Raw genomic sequence first — 25527 nt, forward strand, 5'->3', positions numbered from 1 at the left:
ATAAACTTTCATCATTCAATTAAAAAAAATTTACAAGAGAGAGGGAGGCGTTAAATGTTGGGGTAAGAGATTTGAATAATAAAATTACGTGTTTGCCCTCATTATTAAATGGTGAAATGACAAAATTTTAAAATGAGGACTAAATGTGACAAGCAAATAAAAGTCAATGATGTAATGTGACAAAATGAAAAGAATAAAACCCAATGTGATAATATCACTACAATAGTCCATGGCTAGCTAAAAGTGAAATTTGCTCTTTCAATGTTTGTTAGGAACAAGTGTATTTAGATTTTGATGATACCAAACTGTCTTAGATTGTAGACCCCTATTTTTTTTATTTTTTTATTTCTTTCATGCATTGCATAACATATCGAGCAAACGCTAAATTTTCATAACCAAAAGTGTGCAAAGTACACCTAAGACAAAACAATACTTCCGCTATGCATAGCTCCAAAAGGAGTGACTTGAAAAATCGATTAGAGTCTATTCACCCCCCTCTAGACTCTCTTTCGACCCTACCGGAACCAACAATGTTTTCATTTATAATCAATCATTTTATTGTAATTGAGTCATCAGTAGTACTCAATAAAGAAAATCAATCATTTTATATATATCAAGCCTGGTTTAATTAACATCATACATTTTACCACTACTACTATTATTATAATTATGAGAAACCAAATTACTTATTGTATATATGTCTTGAGAATATATATACTTAAGCTAATTGAGAAAACAAGCGATGAGAGGGAACAACAACCAAGTGGTCGGCTTTCGGAGATGCCAAACCATATTTCTCAGACATGTTCAACTCACTATGTGACATTTCATTTGGCAGCTCCCAATTAAAGCAATGAATCAACTGACCAACAATCAATTTAACGATAATCAACCCCAAATTCACTCCTGGGCATGCCCTCCTCCCATATCCAAATGGAAGTAGGTGAAAATCATGTCCTCGAAGATCTATGTTCTTGTTCATAAATCTCTCCGGAACAAACTCCTCCACATTATTATTGTCGGACCAAAAGTCAGGGTCGTGCCCAATCGCCCAACAGTTTATTAAAACCCGTGTTTTTTTGGGTATGAAGTGGCCGTCTAATTCGATATCCTCCATCGACTCTCGAGGAAGGAGTAGCGTTGCGACTGGATGGAGCCTGAAGCTTTCCTTGATCACCATCTCTAAGTACTCCAAGTTGGGCAAGTCTTTCTCCTCCACCATTCGATTCAGTCCCACTTTAGTCTCCAACTCTTGTTGGAGACGTTTCATCACTCTGGGATGCCTCATGATTTCTGCTAAAGTCCACACGATCCATGTCCATGAGGTATCCACAGATCCTACTATCATGTCCAAGAGAAGTGGTTTAATGCTTACCAAGTCGAGTTTGTGAGATGATAGCATTATATCTACAATGTTCTTATTGCTTTTTGGGATGCCTTTTTTTGTATCTTCTTCATGTTCCTTGATAATTTCTGCAAATAACTTGTCAATAGATTTTCCAACTGCTTTAATTCTCTTGTTTAACCCCTGCATGTAACAATTTTGTATAGCTGAATTAGGGAAAAATAATTCATGTTATATGATAATTTAAATCTAGAAACATTACTTTTTTGGAAATAACACATTTCCCCCTGAATTATATGATTTGGGTGTTGCTATTTGCACCACCCTTTGACTAAAATGAGGTATAAAGTACATTAAAAGTATAAAAAGGTGGTAACTTATAATAAATACATAGGTGGTGCAAATAGTCTAATGGGTGGTCAAAATGCTATTTGCACCACCTTAGTAAAACTGCATTTATTAGATTTAAGTAATAATTAATTAATTTAAAATTTAATTCATTAAAATTAAAAAAAAAAACAATGAAATGTCGCCTTCTCACCGGAGAAGGTGACAGATCTCTCTCTCTCTCTCTTTTTAATATGTTGATTTTTTTTAAAATAATAATAAATATTACTTTTTGACCACATTTATTAATGGTGGTCAAATAGCACTTTGTTATTTGCACCACCTATAAAGTTATTTGACCTATTATATAGATAGTGCCAATAGCAAAATAGGTGGGGCGAATGGAATTTCCCTATGATTTTAGGGTTTTTCTTCACTGAATTATTCATATATTCACATTAGCCCCTCAATTATTTTGAAAGTGATGTTTTTTTTTTTTTTTAGTTTTTTTTTTCAATTTCTATTAAATGGACTTTTGGATTGTTAAAAATAAGAGCAAAATAGCTAGGTATTGCAAGTCACTTTCCTTCTCCAATAAATTATTGCTTGTATATTGAATCAAAATAAATGTAAAAAAGAAAACACTATTTACAAATACTGTAATTATGATTTTAAACTAATTCTAATAACATAATTAAGACTTAATAAAATACAATAATAATTATATTATAATATTTGCAAATTGTTTTTTTTTTACTCTTTTGAGCATTTATTTTGTTTGTACCTCCACGTGGCTAGCAAATTTGCTAAGACAGCTTTTGCTGCTAAAAAGCTGCCGCGCCATATAAGTTTTTTTTTTTTTTTTTTTTTGAAATTATTATTATTTTATTATTTTATTATTATATTATTATATTATTATATTTATAATATATAGTATAAAAGTGAGACCTATTTTTGAAGGTGTGGTGAGAGAGATTTGCAGGGATGTAGAAAAAATTGTGGAGAAATTACAAATTTGATGATGTGAAAGTGGAACCCATTTATAAGAGAGAGACATTTATAGGGATAAGGATAACATAAGCAATAACTTGTTGGAAAAGAAAAATAAATAAAATACCTATTTTGTCCTTAGGGTCTAAATGCCTATTTAATAAAAATAGGAGAAAATGACCACTTTTAATAAAGAGATAATTTAAGTGTATGAATAATTCAGAAAGAAAAAAAGCTAAGGAAAAAAGTGTCATTTTTCCTTGATTGTTTACCTGGAGATCAAAGGGCTTTAGAATGGGAATGTAGTCTACAATATTGAAAGCTCCCTCCAAAGACACGATCTCTTCAACGATACACTTGAAGTCATCATGTCGCCTATCACTGTTATCACTACACCCAAACAGCATTTTGTACGTAACGTTCTCAATCAACTTCCCCACCTCACTAGTAAGATCCACCGCCTCCCGGCCCTCCGCGGCCGCCCTTATTGACTTCACCAATGCCTCAATCTCCGCCTTTCGCATCGCCGCAAAGGACTCGATCTTCGCCGCCGTGAGAAGCTCTTGGGTTACGAATTTCTTGTTGTCGCGCCACAGAGGACCGTACGGTGCGAACCCAATGCCCTTAGAGCCGTTGGTGGTGTTGTCCACAACGTCGCTCTTCGGCCGACTGGCAAAGACGGCGTCGTGGGTTTTCAGGATGAGCTCGGCGGCGGAGGGCGAGGAGATCACCACCGTTGGGACGTTACCCAGCTTCAAGAACATTATGGGGCCGTATTTTTTGGATAGCTCGTTTAGGGACCGGTGCGGGAGGGTGCCTAGCATGTGGAGGTTTCCGATGATGGGAATCCCACGTGGCCCCGGTGGAAGTTTCCGGCGACTTTTCGACGACGCTATAGCCCTCCGGTAACGGAACAACCACAATAGGGTTGCAATGAAGATAGAAACAAGTGCTAAACAAATACTCGTAGAAGCCATTATCAATGATTTTCTCTTAGGTGCAATTGTGCTGTGAGGAGGAGAAGAGTAATCCTATATACTTCAATATATATAGGAAGCTACCCTAAGAGGAGTTTGGTTCAGGTTGTACAACATAACCAAGGGAATGTGACATTCTCCAGTTTACATTCCTATGTTTGGTTCATATTTTTTGAGAGAAACTAGGAAATGGACATTCCTTAGGCATAGGAGTTTGAAGAGAATGTGATTCCTTTCATTTTTTTTTTAAGGTTATGTAAGATAACCTTAGATATTTATAAATTTTGCTATTTTAATTCTAATTATTTGAAGATGTATATTTTATGTTAGCTTTTATATATATATATATATATATATATATATATATATATATATATATATATATAGAGGAAGGTTCAAGTGCGGCTGTGCACTTAGGTGCGGCGGTGCGGTTAATTGTAGGCCATTAGATTAGATAAATTCAACGAATCACATTCATCAAGGCTTTTCCGATATTTTCACGCGCGTTCTCACAGTACGCGAACTGCAAGGTTAAAATCGTCATTGGGCACCAGAATATATCAAATCATAGTGTTGTGTTTTATGTTCATTATTGGTGCATTATTAACCTTACTGTGGTGTACTTGAGAATTTGTGTTGGTGCCTTCTCGAGCGGTCAGTGCGACCGCACTAATAGTTATACAAATATACACCATCCATGTTAGAAAATGCACACCAAAAAAATATGCACAAATTAGATACGCATCACCAGAACGCACCACTAGGTATGACTAAAAGCATCACACAGTGTTCAGAATACACCATTGGGGTGGTGAGTTATATGGTGTATTTTTTGGGTGTGTTGTGTGTTTTTTGGTGTATTTGTGCATTTCATTGTGGTGCTTTTTCCTAACACTATTGGTGTCTTTTGTTAACATTGTTGGTGTATACTGACAAGCGACTGATATAAATAACCACTACAATTACCATAACACCCCCCACTTACCAGAACGCGCTTAAATCTTTAAATCTTAAGAAATTAGCCGCTGCCGTTAGATTAAGCAGAATGGACGACGCTGATATGACCGCACCGCCGCACCTAAAGCCACTGCCGCATATGAGCCTTATTCTATATATATATATATATATATATATATATATATATATGGGAAAATGACACTTTTTCCCCTGAGTTATATACCAATAGCATTTTTTCCCCCTAAATTATTGAAGTGGCTGTTTTTCCCTTGAAATGTTAAATGGACATATTTACCCTTAAACTAAATATTTAATTTATTTTTTTTTCTCCAATAAATTATGACCATAATTTGGTTCAAAACTAACAAACACTATAGCAACCAAACAGAAATATTTCAATTACAATTTAGAATCGAAATTCGATATTTAGAGTTTATTAAAATCGTGAACCGGAACGGACGGTTAATGTTCCGAATTGAAAAAATAAAATACATTTATTATTGAATTTAGACTATTTTAAAATAAAAAATAAAATTTTAAAATAAAGACGGTTCAAAATCGCGAATCAGATCCGGAACCGCCGGTTCATGGTTCAAGATTCAATTTTTTTGATAGATAATTTTAATAAATTGGCATTTAAATATTAGGTTCTAGATCTGAATTATAACCGTAAACTATTAATTCGATTGCTTTAGTATCCGGTTCAATTCAAATCGAACCGTGGTCATCCCTATGTATACGTAATAATTTGTTGGAGTAGTAAAATAAATAAAATGTTTACTTTAAGGGTATAAATGTCAATTTAATATATCAGGGGGGGTGGGGGGGGGGGGAAACACCACTTTTAGAATAATTGAGGGGGCTAATGTGCTTACCTAAATAATTGAGGGGAAAAAAGTGCTATAAGTATATAACTCAGGGGTAAAAAGTGCCATTTTCCCTATATATATAAGTAGGAAGGTTCAAGTGCGGCAGTGCGCTTAGGTGCGGCGCTGTGGTTAAATATAGGCCATTAGATTAGATAAATTCAACGAATCACATTCATCCAGGCTTTTCCGATATTTTCGCGCACGTTCTCACACTACGCGAACTGCAAGGTTAAAGTCGTCATTGGGCACCTGAATAGATCAAATCATAGTGTTGTGTGTTTTATGTTCGTTATTGGTGCATTATTAACCTTACTGTGGTGTATTTGAGGATTCGTGTTGGTGCCAAGTTTAGGTGCGTCCGCGCCTTCCCATGCGGTCAGTGCGGGTGCACTAATAGTTATACAAATATACATCATCCATGTTAGAAAATGCACACCAAAAAAACATGTCACAAATTAGATATGCATCACCAGAACGCACCATTAGGTATGAATAAAAGCACCACACAGTGTTCAAAAATACACCGTTGGGGTGGTGAGTTATATGGTGTATTTTTTGAGTGTGTTGTGTGTTTTTTGGTGTATTTATGCATTTCATTGTGGTGCTTTTTCCTAACACTATTGGTGTCTTTTGTTAACACTGTTGGTGTATTCTGACAAGCGACCAATATAAATGACCACTACAATTACCATAACACCCCCCACTTATCAGGACGTGCTTAAATCTTTAAATCTTCAGAAATTAGCCGCTGCCGTTAGATTAAGCAAAATGGACGATGCTGATATAGCCGCACCGCCGCACCTAAAGCCACTGCCGCATTTGAGCGCTAATCTATATATATATATATATATATATATATATATATATATATATATATATATATATATATATATATATATATATATATATATATATATATATATATAAAAGATAACCCTAAACCAAACATGAATATATTACATACCTCAATTTTAACCAAACACAAGAATCTAACATTCTCAGTAATCTAACATTCTCAGCAATCTAACATTCCCTAAGGTAATCTAACATTTCCTAAAGTAATTTAACATTTTGTGAACCAAACGGCCCCTAAAAAACATCTCACATATATACTCTCAATTTTTTCTATTATTCCCAAATGTTTGATGTGAACTTTTTTTTATTTTTTAAATAGGCCTTTAAACTTAGACCAAATCATACCTATTGTAGATTCAAGCTTGAATCTAAACAAGACATGCATACATGCTCATGCTTATGCTCAAACCTTAAATTCTCATAATAGGTTTAAGTCCTAAAATAATTTTTTAAAATTTGACTCGATCTAACATATTTTCATGCATGCGCACCAAGCAAGTACGAGAAGAGCAATTCTACTAGCTAGGCATGTTATTTCAATTCATATGTTTTTTTTTTTTTTTTTTTTTTTTTTTTTTTTTTTGCAAAAACCTCCGGTTGATGTTAATTGGTCTAAGGTTTAAACTAGAAATGGTTTTTTAAACGTGCGTGGAAAGGGAATGCATGCCATACCGAATCACTACAAAAGTTGTTTAACAATAATACAAGGATTGTGAACAGGGATTACCAAACCCATATGTGGAGGAGATTTATTAGAAAAATTGTGGTTCAAATCCTTTGCATGGCTTCACCGGAATCTTCTCATCCCCAAGCAACATCTCAAAGTCCTCATTATTGTTAGAATAGTAATAGTATAAATGCATGTTGTTTCTTACATTTCAGACACTCACACACACACACATCTTATTACATTCATCTATTTTTATTACCTCTTGCTTATATATTGCAATATTGGCCTATTAATATATTTTTATTTTATTACCAAATTTTGTCCCAAAGTAGTCTTGTCCTATTCCCTTTATTTATTTTTTACTTCTATAATTCTCAATTTCGATTATTCACTTTCGTATTAATTCGCTATATTTCTAACAAGTGATATCAAAGCGGTTTAATTGAAAATATATTATTTTAAGATGTCGACTGTACTGCTACCAAGTTCGATATTGAGAAGTTTAATGGAAAAATTAGTTTTTCTATCTGGAAGGTTCATATGGAAGTCGTTCTAACATAGAACGGTTTAAAGAAAGCGCTAGATGGGAAGAAGAAAAAACCAATTGTAATGATGGATGAAGATTGGGAAGATTTCAATGACAAGGCACGTTCAACCGTTCAATTGTGCTTGTCTAAAGAGGTTCTGCGTGAGGTGGTAAGTGAGAAAACAATGTCAGATTTATGGTCCAAGTTGGATTCACTTTACATGGCCAAATCTCTGGTGGACAAGCTGCATCTGAATGAGCGATTGTACACAATCCATATGACGGAAGATACTTCTATTAAATCTCACCTGGATGAATTCAATTCTATTTTATTGCACTTGGAGAATATTGATGTCATAATTAAAGATGAGGATCGTGTTGTTTTATTACTTGTCTCTCTCCCTAAATAAAATAAAACAACACGATCCTCATCTTTAATTATGACATCAATATTCTTCAAGTGCAATAAAATAGAATTGAATTCATCCAAGTGAGATTTAATAGAAGTATCTTCCGTCATATGGATTGTGTATAATCGCTCATTCAGACGCAACTTGTCCACCAGAGATTTGGCCATGTAAAGTGAATTCAACTTGGACCATAAATCTGACGTTGTTTTCTCACTTACCACCTCACGCAGAACCTCTTTAAACAAGCACAATTGAATGGTTGAATGTGCCTTGTCATCGAAATCTCCCAATCTTCATCCGTCATTACAGTTGGTTTTTTTTTCTTCCCATCTAGCGCTTTTTTTAAACCGTTCTGGGTTAGAACGACTTCCATCTGAACCTTCCAGGTAGAAAAGCTAATTTTTCCGTTGAAATTCTCAATATCAAACTTGGTAACAGTCAACATTTTCGGGAATAATTCTTAATTAAACTGGGATCTGATACCACTTGTTATGAATATAATAGACTAATACAAAATTAAGCGAATAATTGAAAATTGAGAATTATAAAGAAGTTAAATAATATGAAAAATATAAAAATAAATGACAAATTAGGATATTGCTAAATTGAGAAGATATTACAATGAGGAGAAAAAGGAGGTAAATGTAATAAAAGGACAATTGTTGTAATGTTGGGATGATTGTAATGCTATTACATGAGCCTATTTATACAAGGAAAAAAAGAAGAAGAAGAAAATAGGCAATTGCATGAATAAGAGAAAAACAAGAAAAAATGTGGTGGTGTTTGGCGCAGACTTTGTCTTGGAAGAATGAGGGACACATGATGATGATGATACATGGTGGTGTGATGTGGTGTGGTGTGTTGTTAAGAAATTGCATTTTTTTTTTTTTTTGAAGTTGTGGTGGTGGCCGGGTGGTACAGTGGTAATAATAATACTTTGAAAACTAACTTGAAGAGAGATGAGAGAGAAAAAAAAAAGAGAAATAGGAAATTAAAGAATCCGGTAAGTGTGGTCTGATTAAAAATCTAGAAAGACATTTTCTTTTAAATTGGACAAAGAAAGGGGGACACCCAAAAGCATTAGCTTCCACCGTTTCCTTGTCGAAGGACTTGATGAACTCTTCTTGTTGATAATGCTCCAACCATGTCCTGGTGAATCAACTCCACGATGTCAGGCGGAGGCTCCTCCAGGATGCGTACTCTAGTATGATGAGCAATGGCGTCCGAAGCCAAGCGATCCGCGATTTTGTTTTGTTCCCTGTAAACATGCGCGTAAGTCACCTCATTAAAATTTGCGGCCTGCATGACGCATTTCCTCGCAATGTTACATCGTTGGGCTTGTCCCTCTTTTTCTCTCTGAAGACTCTCCACAATGGTCTTGGAGTCACACTCCACTATGATTTTAGTCGCACCGTATCTTTAGCCATGCGTAGACCTTGAATGACGGCCCAAGCTTCGGCTTCATCCACTGAGCATCTGCACATTTTATATGTAAATCCCCTGCGCCAGGTTCCTTGCCTGTCATGAAGAATGCCGCCACAACCTGCCATACCGTTTCCTTTACAACACCCGTCCACGTTGAGTTTTAGGAATCCATTCGCCGATTTCGTCCACGCGACTTGGGTTTCCACGATCGATGAAATACCCCTTGAAGGCCCTCTGCGCTTCGCAAAAGCTCTCGTGACCTCAGTTTCATACCTCTTCAGCCACTCCAGTTTTTGATTCATCGGCAGAGATTGATTGTTGAAGACCTCATCGTTCACCCATCGCCACAGCCACCAAAGTCTGATCCCAAAGCGTTCAGCCCACCCTTCGTCGAAGCCTTTCCGCTTATCTCCGTGAAGATTCAACGAGAGCCAATCCTTCCAGTCCAGGTTGGTTATCGCAGCCGCCTTTTGTCTGTTTAGAGTCAACTCCCAGACACTTCGCGCTGCCGGACATCTTCTAAAAAGGTGATTAAGGTCTTCCCGTTGCCTTGCACATCGAAAACAAGAGTCGTTAGAAGTGAGTTTACGTCTAGCACGTTAGAAATTCGTTAGGATTTTCTCGTGTTTCACTAGCTAAAAGAACATGCATATCTTGGCTGGCACTTGTAGGTTCCAGATTCTGTTCCATTCCCCATCCATGTTATTGCCTTCCTCGTTTGTAATCAACTTGTACGCTGACTTCACCGAGAATTCGCCTTTCTCGTCAGGCCCCCAACCCACAACATCGCACCTGTTATCACCGGACAATATGAATCCTGCCAGCCTCTCAATGGTTTCTTGAGGCAAAGGTCTCTCTAGCTTTTCCCATTTCCACCCACGTTCACTGTCCCATTAGTCCACCACAACGCGTATAGATTGGGGAAACTTAAGGGGACCAACAGCTGCTCATAAAGAGGTTGTGTGGTGAGCCACGCGTCCATCCAGAATCTTGTGGATTCGCCATTATAGACGATGTGGGTTAAGCCTTTCTCCAGAAAAACTTTCGTAGCACAGTTGTCGCGCCAGACGTTCGAAGTGTTCCTTCTACCCGATAGGTGCGATTGGGAGAGCCCTTTCATATTTGGTCATAAGAGTTCGAGCCCACATGCTTTGATTTTATGTTCTGAGTCTCCTGCCAACTTAACCATGCATGCCAAGTTCATGTCGTGAAGTTTCCTAAGCCCTAGACCTCACATTTTTTTTTTTTGCCGTTGTAATCAAATCCAAGTTTGCGAGACTCATTTTATTGCCTCCATCCGTCCATTGCTTCCCCAAATGAACTTCCTTATCCTTTTTTCGATTTCAGCGCAAAGTCCTTTCGGAAGGGTTGTGGTCTGCATGGTATACACTGGAATGGCATTAAAGACTGATTTGGCAAAAACTACTCTCCCGGCTAGAGAAAGAGTTTTGGATTTCCATCCCTCTTGTCGAGCTGACACCATATCAAGAAGGCTTGAATAGGTGCTACAAGTGACTCGACCGTGTATAGTTATTTATTAAAAAATATATATTATATATAAAAAATAATAATAAAAAAACATAGCCCGTTCAACAGCAGCGAAGCATCTATGGTGGACGGGTGGTTGGGACGACTTTAATAGCAGATCCGGCGACCTATTCTCTCGTCGGCGTTAATGGCCATGCCAGTTCTGGCGGACAGCGGCGATGGATGAATCGAATCCTCGGCGAGCTTCCTCCGGCGTTGATGGCGATTGGTTCTCCGACCACCCGCAGCAGCTCCTACCAGTGACCTCCTTCCCCGGTAGCTAAACAGCAACGGCGAGCCACCAATAACAACAGATCAGTGAATTCCTCTCTCGTTCGTTGACCTGCAGTACCCTCCGGCGTAGCAGCTTCTTCCGGCGAAGCTCTGTGGTGGTGGTTGGTGATCAGCGGCGTAGTATGTGCTGGAGGAAACCCCTGTAACTATTTTTCTATTTTTATTATATATATATATATATATATATATATATATATATATATATATATATATATATATGTATATGTATATGTATATGTATATGTATATGTATATGTACATGTACATGTACATATACATATACATATACATATACATACATACATACATACTATGTATATGTATATGTATATGTACATGTACATGTACATATACATATACATATACATACATACATACATACATACATACATACATACATACATACATACATACATACATACATACATATATATATATATATATATATATATATATATATATATATATATATATATATATATATATATATAAAATAAAATTTAGGAAGAAGTGTCAAATAGGCACATCTACTACGCTCAATTCCTACCACGAACTAAATTAAAGTCTAATCAGCCACACTTACCAACCAAATTTGTTCGATTGACGTTTTTTGTAGGTTGCTAACCGGTTGCCTATTCAATTATTAAAGAAAAAAAAAAGGAATTTCAGCCGCAATGTCGTCCACAAACAAGTTTCTTTTGCTGTGTTCTTTCTCCCTCTACGTCGGTAAGCATTTTCTGGAACAAAAGCCATAGATGAATTTTACAGGTAGAAAGAACAACACAAGAAGCGAACAATGAGAGCTCATCATCTTCGCATGAACTTGTTTCTTCTTGTTGTGTCGCTGTTGGCGGTCGTGGAATCCACCGGAAGCGAAGAAAAACACAAAAGAAGAGTTTTGCATCAGCCACTGCTTCCAGCGGCACTGCCGTAAGGCTCTGACTTCTTTCCGCCGGAAAGGAGTTAATTCCAGCATTGGTCCTCCGGCTGTCATGATTTTTCACAATGGGTCATTGTCTTTTAATTCGGACAATTTAGACACTTAACTATCAAAATATTTCTAATATTGGTCCTTCCGTCCCAAACTGGTTAAGTAGACGTTAACATGAAGACTAAAATAGTCTTTTAAAATGCTCTGCGTATAATACATCGTCATTGTCCTCCATATACGCGATTTAAATTAAAATACCCCAACCCTAATTGACTATTGTAGAAGTACTGCTCGTCTCTTTCTCTCTGCAAGCTGCGAAGAAGCCGAAGAACCACTGTCGGTCTTTCACCCACCACCGCCCACCGGCACTAGCCCACGAGAGTCCACCACTGTCGTCCTCCACGCAAGTCACGACTGTTCTCCTCTGCTCCAGGCCGCTGCCTCCGTCTCCTCTGCTCCAGCCTGCCGCTACGGTCGCACGCTCTACTCTCCAACTCCTTAATTTTTAGAAAAATCAAAATACCCCCATTTTCGGAATGGACCATTCTATTAGGGAATCCAAGGAGATAATGAAGATTTATCTATGGCAATGAACCACCCCCTTGGGAGCAGAGGTGGTGCCGGAGGTATAGTTCAGTACAATCGGGTTGTATTCGGTAATCGGGCGAATCCATTCGGAAGTAATAATAATGATGTGGCCAAAATGTGGAAACAAGGCTAACAAGATGTCTTCTAGTCTGTGGATGAACTATGAGGCTTTCTAATTGCAAAACTGTGAGCTAATTTAACAGTTTTAGGAAAAAAAAAAACAAACAAACAAGCCTCATTATCTTGTGCTATTCAAGAATCTGATTGGCGACGTTCAGAAATTCTTCTGCGTCAATGAAACGCTCTAGCAACTCTTTCTCCTGCAGGACCAAGCAGTCATCATCTTTTCCAAACCAGTGATAGCGTCTCTTTGTAATATAGTCATAGACATCATTCCTTAAAGGTGGGGGGATAATCATGAAAGTGCTTAGGATAGAGTAAGGCAATAGCAGGTGGGACAAAACCTTCAGTGCAGCACTAGAGCCTTGATAGTATAGACCTGGGCCTTCAATAAACAAGAAGCAACGAAGAACATCATTTTGATCAATACCACATAGACTCATGTATGGTTCAACAGCTTTTGAATGAAGGCAACAAAACTTAATTTTTCTATCCTTGTTTGCCCGAATCACCCACTTCATACCTTTGTGATAGAGATGGCAAACGCCATCATAAACGACAACGCCAGGTTGAAGTATAGTCGGAATCATATCAGGCATTGGACACCGGTGAAGACATCGACGACGACTTCGTGGAGAAGCTACGGTAAATCAGCGGCGTGGAAACGAAGCTGAAGCTCCCTCTCAGCGATGTCAATGTCCGCAAACCTCTTCTCATCATCATCACGGTATTCCTTTGAGTCAACTATTGAACTACATGAGTACACGTACAGATTTTCATGGATGGAGGAGAAGGAAGATGTCAGCCATGGCTACGGCCTACGGGTTAATAGAAAAAGGAGTTATTTTGATTTTAATGGTGTATATGGAGGAGAAGGGCGTATTATACGAAGAGCATGTTAAAAGACCGTTTTAGCCCTCATTTTAACGTCTACTTAACTAGCTTGGGACGGAAGGATCAACATTGAAAACTTTTTGATAGTCAAGTGTCTAAATTGTCCAAATTGAAAGTCGAGGACCAATTATGGAAAATCATGATTGTCGGAGGACTAATGCTAGAATTAACTCCGCCGAAAAGTCCCGCATTATCTACCCCAGACCCGCCATTCTTCCTGGAAAAGCCTAATCAGAGCCCGTCCGCATCGGTTCAGCCCAACCGTTCATCGGTGCAGTCGAACCCGGTTTTGCCGCAGCAATCCCGGCCGGTCAAGAAAATGGCCATTGCGATTTCTGTCGGGATTGTCACGCTGGGAATGTTTTCTGTGTTGGCGTTTTACATCTACAAGCATCGCCGGAAACACCGGGACGAAACCTAGAAGCTAGTCAACCGCAGTTCCCGGAGAATCAACGAGAAATCAAGAATGCCGCCGCCGGCGAATTTTTTGTACATCGGAACGGTCGAGCCGGGCCTTCCGGTAAGTGAGAACAACTGGGCAAACCGCTCGCCTTACAGGAACTTAAAATCCGATCGGTATAGGCCGAGCCCTGGCCTGCAGCCACTCTCGCCATTGAGCAAGCCGCCGCCGCTCGATATAAATTCCCCACTGGCGATGACGTCATCCGACGAAGAGAGCCGGGACACTGCGTTCTACACGCTGCAAGGCTCATCTGTCAGCAACGAAGAAGGCTTCTATATGGCCGACAATCATACATTTTTTATTTGTTTTATTTTTATTTATTTATTTTTTTAATAATTGAATAGGCAACCTGTTTGCAACCTGTAAAAAAAGGTCAATAAAAAAAATTTAACTGGTAAGTGTGGCTGATTAGACTTTAATTTAGTTCGTGGTGGGAATTGAACACTCCGTAATAGTAGATGGGCCTAGGTGAAGAGTTAACGTGTTAAACAAGCCACTTTGGACTTAATTGAATAATTTTACAGGTTTAGGCGATCTTAATGGAGCTTTTTTTAGTTAGAGCACCCAATTGCACTATCCGGTCGAATTAGGAGGCCAATTTGACCCTTTTTCCTATATACAATATATATGGGGTGGGGGAGTGGGAGCAGCTGCTCCCACTGTGGCTCCGCCACTGACTCTTCGTCTACCTGTTCTTGCCGGAAACCAAGCAGATTACAAACGCAAGTTTTCTCATATTTAAATTGAAAAAAGAAAACATAATTTCTAAAAATTAACAAACTCATTTAGAACTTGCATTTTAATTTTTACCACAAGCTCAAATCTCAAATAAGTTTTTACATTCTTTTGTCCAAGTTTTAAAAGTTGTCCATTTGTATCATTAAATCAAGAAATTCGCTCATATCAGTCAAAAACTCAAATTCTTGTATGGTGTCCACTTGCATTGTCTGGTGTAATTGGAAGAGCCAAACTTAATTATTTTTGAAAGCAGCCAAACATAATTATTGTTCATTATTTTTATTTTTACTTCTATGAAATGTGGCAGCCAATTATGTAGGAGATGTGAAAATCACATTTTTGGGTCATGCCATTTTATTCACATTTCATAATGAAGGAGCGAATCTTAGTGGCTGACACTAAATTGGAGGTTCTCTTTTGGCCGACACTAAATTGGAGGTTCTCTTTTGGCCGACACTAAATTGGAGGTCCCTTTTGGCCGACACATTGGAAGCGAATTCACATTTTTGGGTCATGCCATGTTATTCATATTTCATAATTTATCATCGTTATGGTAATAATAATGATAATAACAATAACAACAATAATAATAACAACAATAACAACAATGATGATGTTGATGTTATTCATGCCAAGAATTTTTGAACAAATCTTGAGTAGAGTAAATAGACTTATATATATATATATATATATATATATATATATATATATATATATAGTGCAAAGAGTCTCTCAGGTGAAATATAGGGTGAGATGTGAGTTGTTGATCAAATTTAGATCAACGATTCGATTCAATGAAAATTTAAAAAAATAAAACGTGGTTCTTTGAGAGTACAAAAGCTAATTTAAGTGTTACAATGATGCACCTTAAGTGTTAAAATGACGCACCTTCACTGTTAAAATGACGCATCTTAAGTGTTAAAATGACGCACCTTAAGTGTTAAAATGAATCACCTTAAGTGTAAAACTGACGCACTTTAAGTGTTAAAATGACGCACCTTAAGTGTTAAAATGGTGAACCTTAAGTGTTAAAATGGTGAACCTTAAATGTTAAAATGACACACCTTAAGCTTTGAAAGTACACACTAAACATTCAACAATAACGCACCTTAAGTTTTCAAGTGTAGAATTAACGCAATTAAAGTGTTAAAATGACCACCTTAAGTGTAAAAATGACGCATCTTAAGCTTTGAAAATACGCACCTTAAACTTTCAACAATACAAAAAATTACCATAATGCCACCTTATTATTATTATTTTTTTTTTTAAAATTTAGGGAAAATGGCACATTTTCCCCCTATGTTATATACTTATAGCACTTTTTCCCCCTCAATTATTTAAGTGGCTCTTTTTCCCCCCTGAAATGTTAAATGGACATATTTACCCTTAAAATAAATATTTCATTTATTTTTATTCTCCAATAAATTATTACTATAATTTGGTTCAAACCAGATACTATAGTAACCAAACCAAAATATTTCAATTACAATTTATAATCAAAACGCGATATTTAGAGTTTATTAAAATCGCGAACTGGAATGGCCGGTTCATGTTCCGAACTGAAAAAATAAAATACATTTATTGTTGAATTTAAACTATTTTAAAATAAAAAATAAAATTTTAAAATATAGACAGTTCAAAATCGCGAATGGGATCCGGAACCGCCGATTCATGATCCAGTTTTTTTTTTTTTATTCTTAAATTTAATAAATTGAAATCCAAATATTGGGTTCTAGATCTGAATCATAACTGAAAACTTTTAATTCGATTGCTGTAGTGTCTGGTTCAGTTCGAACCGAACCGTGGTAATCGCTACATATACGCAATAATTTGTTGGAGAAGTAAAATAAATAAAATGTTTACTTTAAGGGTAGAAATGTCAATTTAATATATTAGGGGGGAAAATCACCACTTTTAAAATAATTGAGGGGGCTAATGTGCTTACATAAATAATTGAGGGGGAAAAAGTGCTATAAGTATATAACATAGGGGGAAAAAGTGCCATTTTCCCTTAAATTTATGTTCATTCTAGATGGTTGATTTTGGCACGATCAATGACTATGATTAAATCGAATGTTTTACCTGGAGACCTCCTCCGCATTTGATCTTTATTATATATACTAGTTTTTTACGCGCATTGCGCAATTGAGATAATGCCCAATGTTTTTTTTAAATAAGTATTTTAAAGTATATCAAGGCAAGATTATATTGGAATTGTTCATGCATAGATAATTGAATGTTGAATTTGCATGTTTAAATTGTTAATTCTAAGTTTACAAATGCAAGATAATATATTCAAGATTGATTATAATTTTCAATAAAATAATTGTATGGGTATGGTTGAAACCAAATACGGGACATAAGGGAAAGAAAATAAAAATTAAAGCATAAAATATTAAATATACTAATATTGTTTGAGTTGATTCCGACAGTAGGATTTGTGGTTAGAGTTCTATTAAGACTTTAATATTAGAATTAGATTAATGTTGTAGTTATAATTTTATATTAGACTTTAATATTAGAATTAGACTAATGGTGAATTAACGGTACTTAATGGAAAATTTAACGGATCGGATAATAATATAATTAAGGATAAATTAGGAAATATCAAGAAAAAATTAAAATCTGAACAATCTGAACTATTCATTTGATTTAATAATTTGACGGTCATTTTTTTATACCGAATGTATATAATTAAATAAATATTTGAAAGTATATCAATGTAAGATTATATATGAGAAGTTCAACATAAGTAATTTAATGTCTAATTTGTTTATTTAAATATGTAATTCATAGTATATGAATACAATATAATATAGGAGATTCATTATAATTGTTACTAAACTTTTTTTAAATAATAACCAAGTATTTTTGTTGCAAAGGGTTCTAATATATTTAATGAATGCACATATATACAAGATCAATGAATGAATCAGTACCAGTTCTTTAGGTGTTTTGCTCCGTGTTCATTTAGTTCAACCATTATTGTTGAGTAAATTATTTTGGATAAAGAAATTCCTAATTTAAGGAATTTAAATGTAGTAAAAATTTAAAAATTTTAATAATAATGTAACCCAAAGATATTGGACGATTGGTAAATATGATGTAACCCAAAGATCAAAATGCTAAAGAAAGTGTTATGGTTATTCAAGAGTTTGAAGCAACAATTTGTTCCAAACCACTGAAAATACAAACATTGCAATTTACAATATTTTCGCTTAGCGTTTTTGAGAATGATTTCCCCATAACACATCTATATATTTTTAAAAAATTATTATTAAAACAATTATTATTATTATTATTATTATTATTATTATTATTATTATTATTATTATTATTATTATTATTATTATATGTATACTCTTAGGTCATTTTAAAAGTGATCAAAACACGAGTTTGGATTTACTTGTAATTTGTATGGTGACAAGATTACTAGTAAATTTCCTCCTAGTAAGAAAAAAAAAAAAAAAAAAAAAAAAGAAGAAGAAGAATGGATTAGAGAAACTATACAATCCTCAAACCATCATAAATCTCTATCTCATTTACTGATATGCATTTACTCTCATACTGAGTTTATTCTTGCTTAATAATTTTGTACACTTAAAATTGTTTGTGTGCGCTAAATAGTGCTGTCAATACGGGCTGGCGGGGCGGGGCGGGTCAAAGACCGACGGGCCGCGGGTCTAAACGGGGCCGGCTAAAAAACCCTCTCCTAAACGGGCCTGGATTTGATAGGCCCGGACCGCCCCGCCAGTGGCTCGCCGGGCTTGGCGGGCCCCCGCCGAAACCCCTTTTTAAAAAAAAAAAAATTGTTCATCAAACATCTCATTAATTAAAATAAATTGATACATAAGTCATAACTCACATAAAACATAATAATCAAACATTAAATATTACATAAAGTTCAAAGTTCATAGTTTATCAAACATCAAACTGGTGGAGGATAAGAAAATATTACATAAACTGGTGGAGGATAAAATAAATTGATACATAAGTCATAACTCACATAAAACATAATAATCAAACATTAAATATTACATAAAGTTCAAAATTCATAGTTTATCAAACATCAAGAAATTTGGTGCCTTTTTCTTAGAATTTCATCAGTACTCCATTATTATATCGGTTTGTTTTCCGCGGATAAGAAAATTATGATTTCTTTTCTTTTAACTCATGATTCTAAGTCCACCGGCCTCGCTCTGAGAGTCACTGCGAAAGTAAATCGTGAGTCATGCTCTGATACTGTTGCCTCTAGTCATGACCTTTAAGAGGTGACGAACCAATTACGCTAAGTTCAGGAAGCATAAATAATATTCTAATGTTGTGAAGTTGAGAATATTATTTATATATGTTTGGTAGGATTTTTATATTTTGATTTATCAAGAATGTTGATAAATTTACCTGGAAGGATTTTTGGATGGAAGCAGTACCTTCCGGAAGTATTTGGGAATGTCTACTGGAAGCTAAGGAACCAGCTTCTTTCGAAAGCTAAGAAAGAATTCCAGAAAGGAGCGATATCTTTCGAAATGTGGATTTTGGAAGGAAACGATGTCTTTCCGGGGGAGATGACATCTTCCGCAAGTGTTTTGAGATATTTTTCCTGAATGTATTAGGACATCACAATATGTTTCCAAGAGTTGTAAATATTAGCCCGCATGGGTAGCTCAACTGGTCATAAAAGTGAAACTTTGGAATAATGACCAGGGATTGAGTCTCACCAGCGACAGTGTGGGAGCAACCTCTCAAAGTGAGGGGGGCTTCTTGTGCGCAGTGAGCACCGGTCTAGCCTCTATGGTTCATGTTCAGTTGAGTCACCATGATTTACATCCTCCCAAAGACCCTGTCGGGTTGGGGTTCAGCCTGAGTTGGAAATATTATATTTGTTAATATAATAAATTTTTGATCAGTTACACAATAATTTAAATATTATATTTAATTGTAATCATTATTCTGGTTTATTTAAATATTATATTTAATTGTAATCATTATTCTGGTTTTTAAGATAGTTTTATAAAGGATGTCACTCTGATGATGACATAAAATAGAAATTCATCAGCTGCCAACATACATGAACATACAGAGTGACTAAGGTAGATACATGCATTAACAAGACGTATACAAACGTGCAAATTAAAATATTACAAGTTGCATAATTTGAATTTATCTCTTTTCAATTGAGAAATTTGAAATTCAAGTATAAATAGCAATGGATGCTAAAAGAATAAATACAAGACGTACAATACGCAATTAAGAACAAGTATACGATCTCAAAGCTTTCATTCAACAATCTTTTTAAAGCTATATCAAGCATATATTGTCCAAAGACTCTTAAAGGCTTCAAAAATTCTATCTAGTATTCTTAGTCTTCATAGTTGGAGGAAACTATCAACTTGATTGATTTGTTGTAGTAGATCTCTACTTATTGTAGAAAGAGAGGAGTAGGAAATTCAATGTAGTCGTCTGAAAAACTTGAAAAATTTTGATGACTTAATGATCAAAACATGAGTTTAGATTTACTTGTAATTTGTATGGTGACAAGATTACTAGTAAATTTCCTCCTAGAAAAAAAAAAGAATAGATTAGAGAAATTATACAATTCTCAAACCATCATAAATCTCTATATCATTTAATTTACTGATATGCATTTACTCTCATAGCGAGTTTATTCTTGCTTAATAATTTTTTTACACTTAAAATTGTTTGTGTGCGCTAAATAGGCATGTTCCTCAGAACGTCATTCCATTCTAGGAGTATTCCGTGAACCAAACTTGTTGTAAGAGGTATTGTTGAACAATTAACTCATTTAGTCAACTAATTTAAAAAGGCTTTCTATATTATTGAAAATAATAAAGAATTTTCAAAATCACTTATAAGTCTATTATTAATCACCACCCCTAACCCCCCCTCTCTCTAGACTTATACTAAAATTGGGACCATCAATATTTTATTATGTCACAATTTGACAAGTATAGATTTTTATCCACTCACTACGTGGAACTACTTGTCTTTAAAATTCGATGCGTTTTTACACTTTTCAATGCAACTTTACTTGTTTAGTTAAGTATCTTCCTTCATCAGCATGCCAGTATTCATAATTAGTAATATAGATTCCCCATATGCTGCTAGACATTCCCTTTTGCTTTATAATTAGTTATGTTGCTTAATTAACTTCTACTACTTTCAAACTTGTAATGTATATAGACCTTTGTTGTGTAGAAATATTTGCTGCTCGTAGAGGTCTACAGTCTACTGCATATGAACCTAAGCTTTACTACTTTAAGAGCTATGTTATTAAGAACCATTATTGTTGATAAAGCCTTGATGATCAAATAAATTCCTTCCATCATAATTAAACTTGTTTGTACATCATAAATATACATTATAAGCAAATCCCATCAAGTAGTCATATCCAAAATGAGAACTTTTAGGGGATATGAGGTGAAACTCCTACCACCATTCCTGCTATCTTTACCGTACTAGTGTTGTAAGAGCATCCATAATAGTGGGGATATTTTGTGGTTTTTGAAAAATTTTTGTAAGTGTGATTAGGAAAGAGAATGTGGGAGGGGAGAGAAAAAAAAAACTAATTTTTTTTTAAAAAAAATTATAATATTCAAACACACTGACGCGCCTGACGCGTGCACAGCATGCGCCCGTGTGGCCCTTTGCGTGAATTTTTTTCCAGCTCGTCGTTACTGTTCTAAAAACCATGCTTTGCAGATGATACCCAATCTTTACTCTCTCCACCATGTCATCATCCACTATTCTAAAAACCCCCAAATAACCCCTGATATGGATGCTCTAACTATTATATATATATATTGCCTATGTTGGGTGATCTCCGATCCTTTGAGAAATTTGTTGTGTGTTACTAGGCCTAGTCAATTGACTCCCAATATATTACCACATATGTTTTATTGTTCTAACATGTAATGTACATTATTTTAACACATAATGTACATTATTTTTACTCATAATATTCACAACGATATTTTTGGACCGGTTCTAACATGTAATGTACATTATTTTAACACATAATGTACATTATTTTTACTCAATATTCACAATGATATTTTTGGACCATAGTGCACACCACTGTGTGGACCTTTTTTGTGGCATCACATAATAAAGCATTGTAGTTGGGTTAGCCTAATATTTTTCTAAACTTCCCTCATGTCATGCATAGCAGCCTCTTATTAAATCAGGGATATGATAGTGTATGTCTAATCTCAAGGAATTTATTGAATTGCATGCTCAATATTCTTCTTCCTTCAATATCTCCACATTTTCTAGTTCGGAGAAAAATAATCAAAATATCACTTTCTTCATCCACAGAAGATATATATACACACTACTTGTTTATAAATGAAAATTACAATGATTATATACACCAAAATTTGGGATTTAATTCTGATGCACTAACAACCACTGAAATCTAAGCTATACCTGCCAGGCGAGAATTTTGGCAGTCGAAGCCTTCTACTCTAACCGGTGATTGTTGTTGGCCAAGCATTGCCCTTGTGCATGCTGCTTTACGAGCTGATGATGATGGAGAGGATATTATACCAGAAAGGGGCGGACTTTGTGGTACTGGTGTACCCACTCGTTTCTCGTTTCTGAAGCAAGTATCATGGATTACAGGGTTATTTGTCCTGCAGGGTGGTGATCCAGAGAAGAACGGGGGTGATGATGACAATTGGGATATTGACTGCATTGCAACTAGACTGTCCTGTTTAGCAACAATACACAGAAACTGCATTAGAGGGGGAACGAGGTAGATATGCAACGCCAAGATGCATTTTATGTAACCAAATTCCCGATCAATCTGAAAAGATTAACATCTTGAATAACTCTGAGCATTTTTTATACGGATTTTCATTAAATAAACAAACATCTGATTTAATGATCCGTCTCACCTCAACAATGGAGTGCACATTAGTTAAGGAAAACACTAAAGCAACACAATGGCGAGAGATTCAACTTTCAAGTTCCATGATACAAGTTGTTAAGATTCCATAAACTTATATTTGGTATGACAGTGTGTTTGATATAAGCAAACGAAATAGAGAGCACCTGAATTTATCCATAGCAAGAAGTTAATTCCATTTAGTGTAATCCAATTTCTAAACTTCTAGTTGGACAAAACTCTTCTAAAAATAGTTACTCTTTTAACGTAGCCATTTATTGTACCAACCCAATAAAGGCGCAAAAAAGAGTAGCCAAATTGAATTATGAAAACTGTAACGAGTCTACTATAAAGTATAAAGCGATACATAAGGAACTAAGGCAAGGAGTTGAGGATCACTCTCTCATTTTCTACTTCATTTTCCTGCACTAATGTAGTGGAGTTCCGGGTTTGGCAGCTCAAAATACCCACCGTTTTTTGTTTTATACCTTTCCTAATTTCAGTGTAACATTTAGTGTCCATCTTCACTTCACTTACAAAGGCATCCCATAAATACAATCATAAGCCAAGAGACCATATATCAATAGTAACCATTATCCATATCATTCAATCACAAGACTAGACGATATAGCAAACTATTGCACATTGAGCAGTTTCAAGTGGATGAGACTCTCTGGTATTGAAAACAAAAAGTGCAGATTCGCGGAAAAGATGAATAATAAGCAAGCCAGTTTTACAAGATTCATACAGAGCACCTCTAGGCATAAATTGCAAATTCTCAATGTACAGCAAAAAATCCCATGCCTATATATTAAAAAATCATTATCGTGTTTGGTTCATGAAATGAATTTTAAGAGAATATGAATGTTATTCCATAGTGAAGATAATGGACTTTAGAAAGGCTATTCCAGTGTTTGATTGGTTTAAGAAATAGAAATTGAATATGTTTTAAAAGCATTAACAAACAACGGAATAGGCCTATTCCAGCTGCAATAGAATACAAATCAGGGCATATAAATCATCTCCAGAAACATATACACATATCACCAAAACAATATGCATACATTAAACATAAATATGCACATTATACACAAAATGTACCTTCTTCAGAATGAGATCAACAAGACTGGCGTCGGTTTTCGAATCAATCCCCTCACTGGAATTACTGTTCTTACAGGGAAAATAAGAAACACAAAACTGAAAATTGTAGGATCAAAATCCGAACACAAATATTAACAATAGGCGGGGAATAATTAAATTAAAATACCTCATCGGGAAAACGAGGGTATGAGTGGAGTGGGCATTGGGGCGGCGGGGCATGGGGCAGACGACCCGACCCACGGCATTTTCACAGCAATTCATGGCGGTGGATACGGCTGAGAAGGGGTTGTGGAGCTCAACCTGAAAGGCGAAAACCCAATGCCGCCCCGGGTTGGGGGAAATTGTGCATGATTTTAAGAGCGGCGGCGACCCGAGCGGAAAAGGAAACAATCGCTGCGGCGCGTTCTCAATGGTTGCTTGTATGGAAATGGTGAGATAGCAGTGGAATACAGGCTGTTACTACCATAAATCGTGTATTTATGATTTATCTCCCTCGTGTTTTCCTGAAAACACGTTTTTCTGACTCGAAAAGTTAACTCAGATCAGCACATGTCTAATCTTTTTTTTTCCCAAACAGGTTAAATCCCCAATCTCAATCAGATATAAATCGATAATTCAGTGATTCAGCAGATATGATTAAATGTTAGTGTACACAATGCCCACTTTAAGCATAATCTTAAACACCATCTTGATCCTAGTTGGCAAATAATCACAATGAGATAAACTAGCATAATCTTTTTTTTTTCCAAACAGGTTGAATCCCCAACCTCGATCGAACAAAACATTTAGAAGGAGATTGGGTAAATTATAGTAATTCAGTGGTCAAATGTTGATGGACACAAGAACTTTAGGCATAATCCCAAACATAGTCTTGATCCTAGTCAGGATGATAAACTAGTTTAAATTGTTCATAGTTAACCGGTTCAAACCAAGAGGATTAGAATTCACTCATGGCCTGATGATTACAAGTCTGTATCTTTAGTCATCTTGATTGGGTTACCCAGCCCATGCCTAATCTTTGATTCTTCCTCTATATTTAGAATGACAATAAAAGACTTGCATAAATGAGCACAACACTATGGGATGTTACCTTAATAACAACTACCACTTTCACCGTTGATTACATATTACATCTTCATATAGATTCTGATTTCATTTTCAATTTTTAAGGTCTTCAAGTAATTGACTTAAGAGATTAGAGGCTTGGGATGAAAGTGAAAGAAGGTAGCTATCACTTTGATGTTACCGTTTTGATGTTTCTGTATTAAATTTTAGCACATTGAAATAGAGATGAGAGACAACAACTACTATCTCTTTCACCGTTAGCTAAATGTTATATCTTGATTAGACTATGATTTCATTTTAAATTTTTTTAAAATTACTCTCTTTTTCTTATAAATTATCATGAGAAAATTGTAAAAAATGCCCCTCTATAAGATATCAATTATCAATTCACCCCTGAATTATAAGTGGTGTAAATGTTGCCCCTCAATTATCAAAATGGTGCACATATAGCCCCTCCCGTAACGGACCTGTGGTTCCCCACCGCTATCCATCGCTGGTACTTCGAATCGAGGGAGGGAAAAACAACTAAATTACATATTTATTCCGACT

General features: G+C 35.6%; 3 protein-coding genes across 4 annotated transcripts; all 3 read right to left on the reverse strand.

Annotated features, from left to right (window-relative positions):
• Positions 1 to 662: 662 nt before the first annotated feature.
• Positions 663 to 3673, reverse strand: LOC109151118 (cytochrome P450 CYP736A12-like). 2 transcript variants are annotated; one of them, XM_019299038.1, is made up of 2 exons: positions 2941 to 3673; positions 663 to 1534 (listed from the first exon to the last, which is right to left on the reverse strand). In XM_019299038.1, the coding sequence occupies exons 1-2, from the start codon at positions 3637 to 3639 to the stop codon at positions 719 to 721; spliced, it is 1515 nt and encodes a 504-aa protein (XP_019154583.1). In that variant the 5' UTR covers positions 3640 to 3673; the 3' UTR covers positions 663 to 718. The 2 variants fall into 2 exon arrangements, with proteins under 2 accessions (XP_019154583.1, XP_019154582.1); XM_019299037.1 differs by having other exon boundaries at positions 663 to 1528; positions 2935 to 3673.
• Positions 3674 to 12785: 9112 nt separating this feature from the next.
• LOC109151250 (uncharacterized protein YuxK-like) lies at positions 12786 to 13609 on the reverse strand. The gene is made up of 2 exons (XM_019299171.1): positions 13335 to 13609; positions 12786 to 13196 (listed from the first exon to the last, which is right to left on the reverse strand). The coding sequence occupies exons 1-2, from the start codon at positions 13408 to 13410 to the stop codon at positions 12940 to 12942; spliced, it is 333 nt and encodes a 110-aa protein (XP_019154716.1). The 5' UTR covers positions 13411 to 13609; the 3' UTR covers positions 12786 to 12939.
• An 8534-nt stretch (positions 13610 to 22143) lies between these two features.
• LOC109151089 lies at positions 22144 to 24367 on the reverse strand. Its single transcript, XM_019299002.1, has 3 exons — positions 24080 to 24367; positions 23914 to 23977; positions 22144 to 22635 (listed from the first exon to the last, which is right to left on the reverse strand). Exons 1-3 carry the CDS (start codon positions 24172 to 24174, stop codon positions 22342 to 22344), a joined length of 453 nt encoding a protein of 150 aa, XP_019154547.1. The 5' UTR covers positions 24175 to 24367; the 3' UTR covers positions 22144 to 22341.
• Positions 24368 to 25527: the final 1160 nt, after the last annotated feature.

This window comes from Ipomoea nil, unplaced genomic scaffold (assembly GCF_001879475.1).
Source record: "Ipomoea nil cultivar Tokyo-kokei standard unplaced genomic scaffold, Asagao_1.1 scaffold2283, whole genome shotgun sequence".
Classification (NCBI taxonomy): domain Eukaryota; kingdom Viridiplantae; phylum Streptophyta; class Magnoliopsida; order Solanales; family Convolvulaceae; genus Ipomoea; species Ipomoea nil.

What these genes read in the sequence shown, in the direction of transcription:
- LOC109151118 (XM_019299038.1), bottom strand. Translation starts at nt 3,639, where the DNA reads ATGGCTTCTACGAGTATTTGTTTAGCACTTGTTTCTATCTTCATTGCA. An exon ending in CCATTCTAAAGCCCTTTGAT is followed by an intron (nt 1,535 to 2,940) that starts CTCCAGGTAAAC and finishes CAAAATTGTTAC; the next exon opens with ATGCAGGGGTTAAACAAGAG.
- LOC109151250 (XM_019299171.1), bottom strand. Translation starts at nt 13,410, where the DNA reads ATGCCTGATATGATTCCGACTATACTTCAACCTGGCGTTGTCGTTTAT. An exon ending in TTGCCATCTCTATCACAAAG is followed by an intron (nt 13,197 to 13,334) that starts GTATGAAGTGGG and finishes TGTTTATTGAAG; the next exon opens with GCCCAGGTCTATACTATCAA.
- LOC109151089 (XM_019299002.1), bottom strand. Translation starts at nt 24,174, where the DNA reads ATGAATTGCTGTGAAAATGCCGTGGGTCGGGTCGTCTGCCCCATGCCC. An exon ending in ACCCTCGTTTTCCCGATGAG is followed by an intron (nt 23,978 to 24,079) that starts GTATTTTAATTT and finishes CTGTAAGAACAG; the next exon opens with TAATTCCAGTGAGGGGATTG. An exon ending in TTGATCTCATTCTGAAGAAG is followed by an intron (nt 22,636 to 23,913) that starts GTACATTTTGTG and finishes GTTGCTAAACAG; the next exon opens with GACAGTCTAGTTGCAATGCA.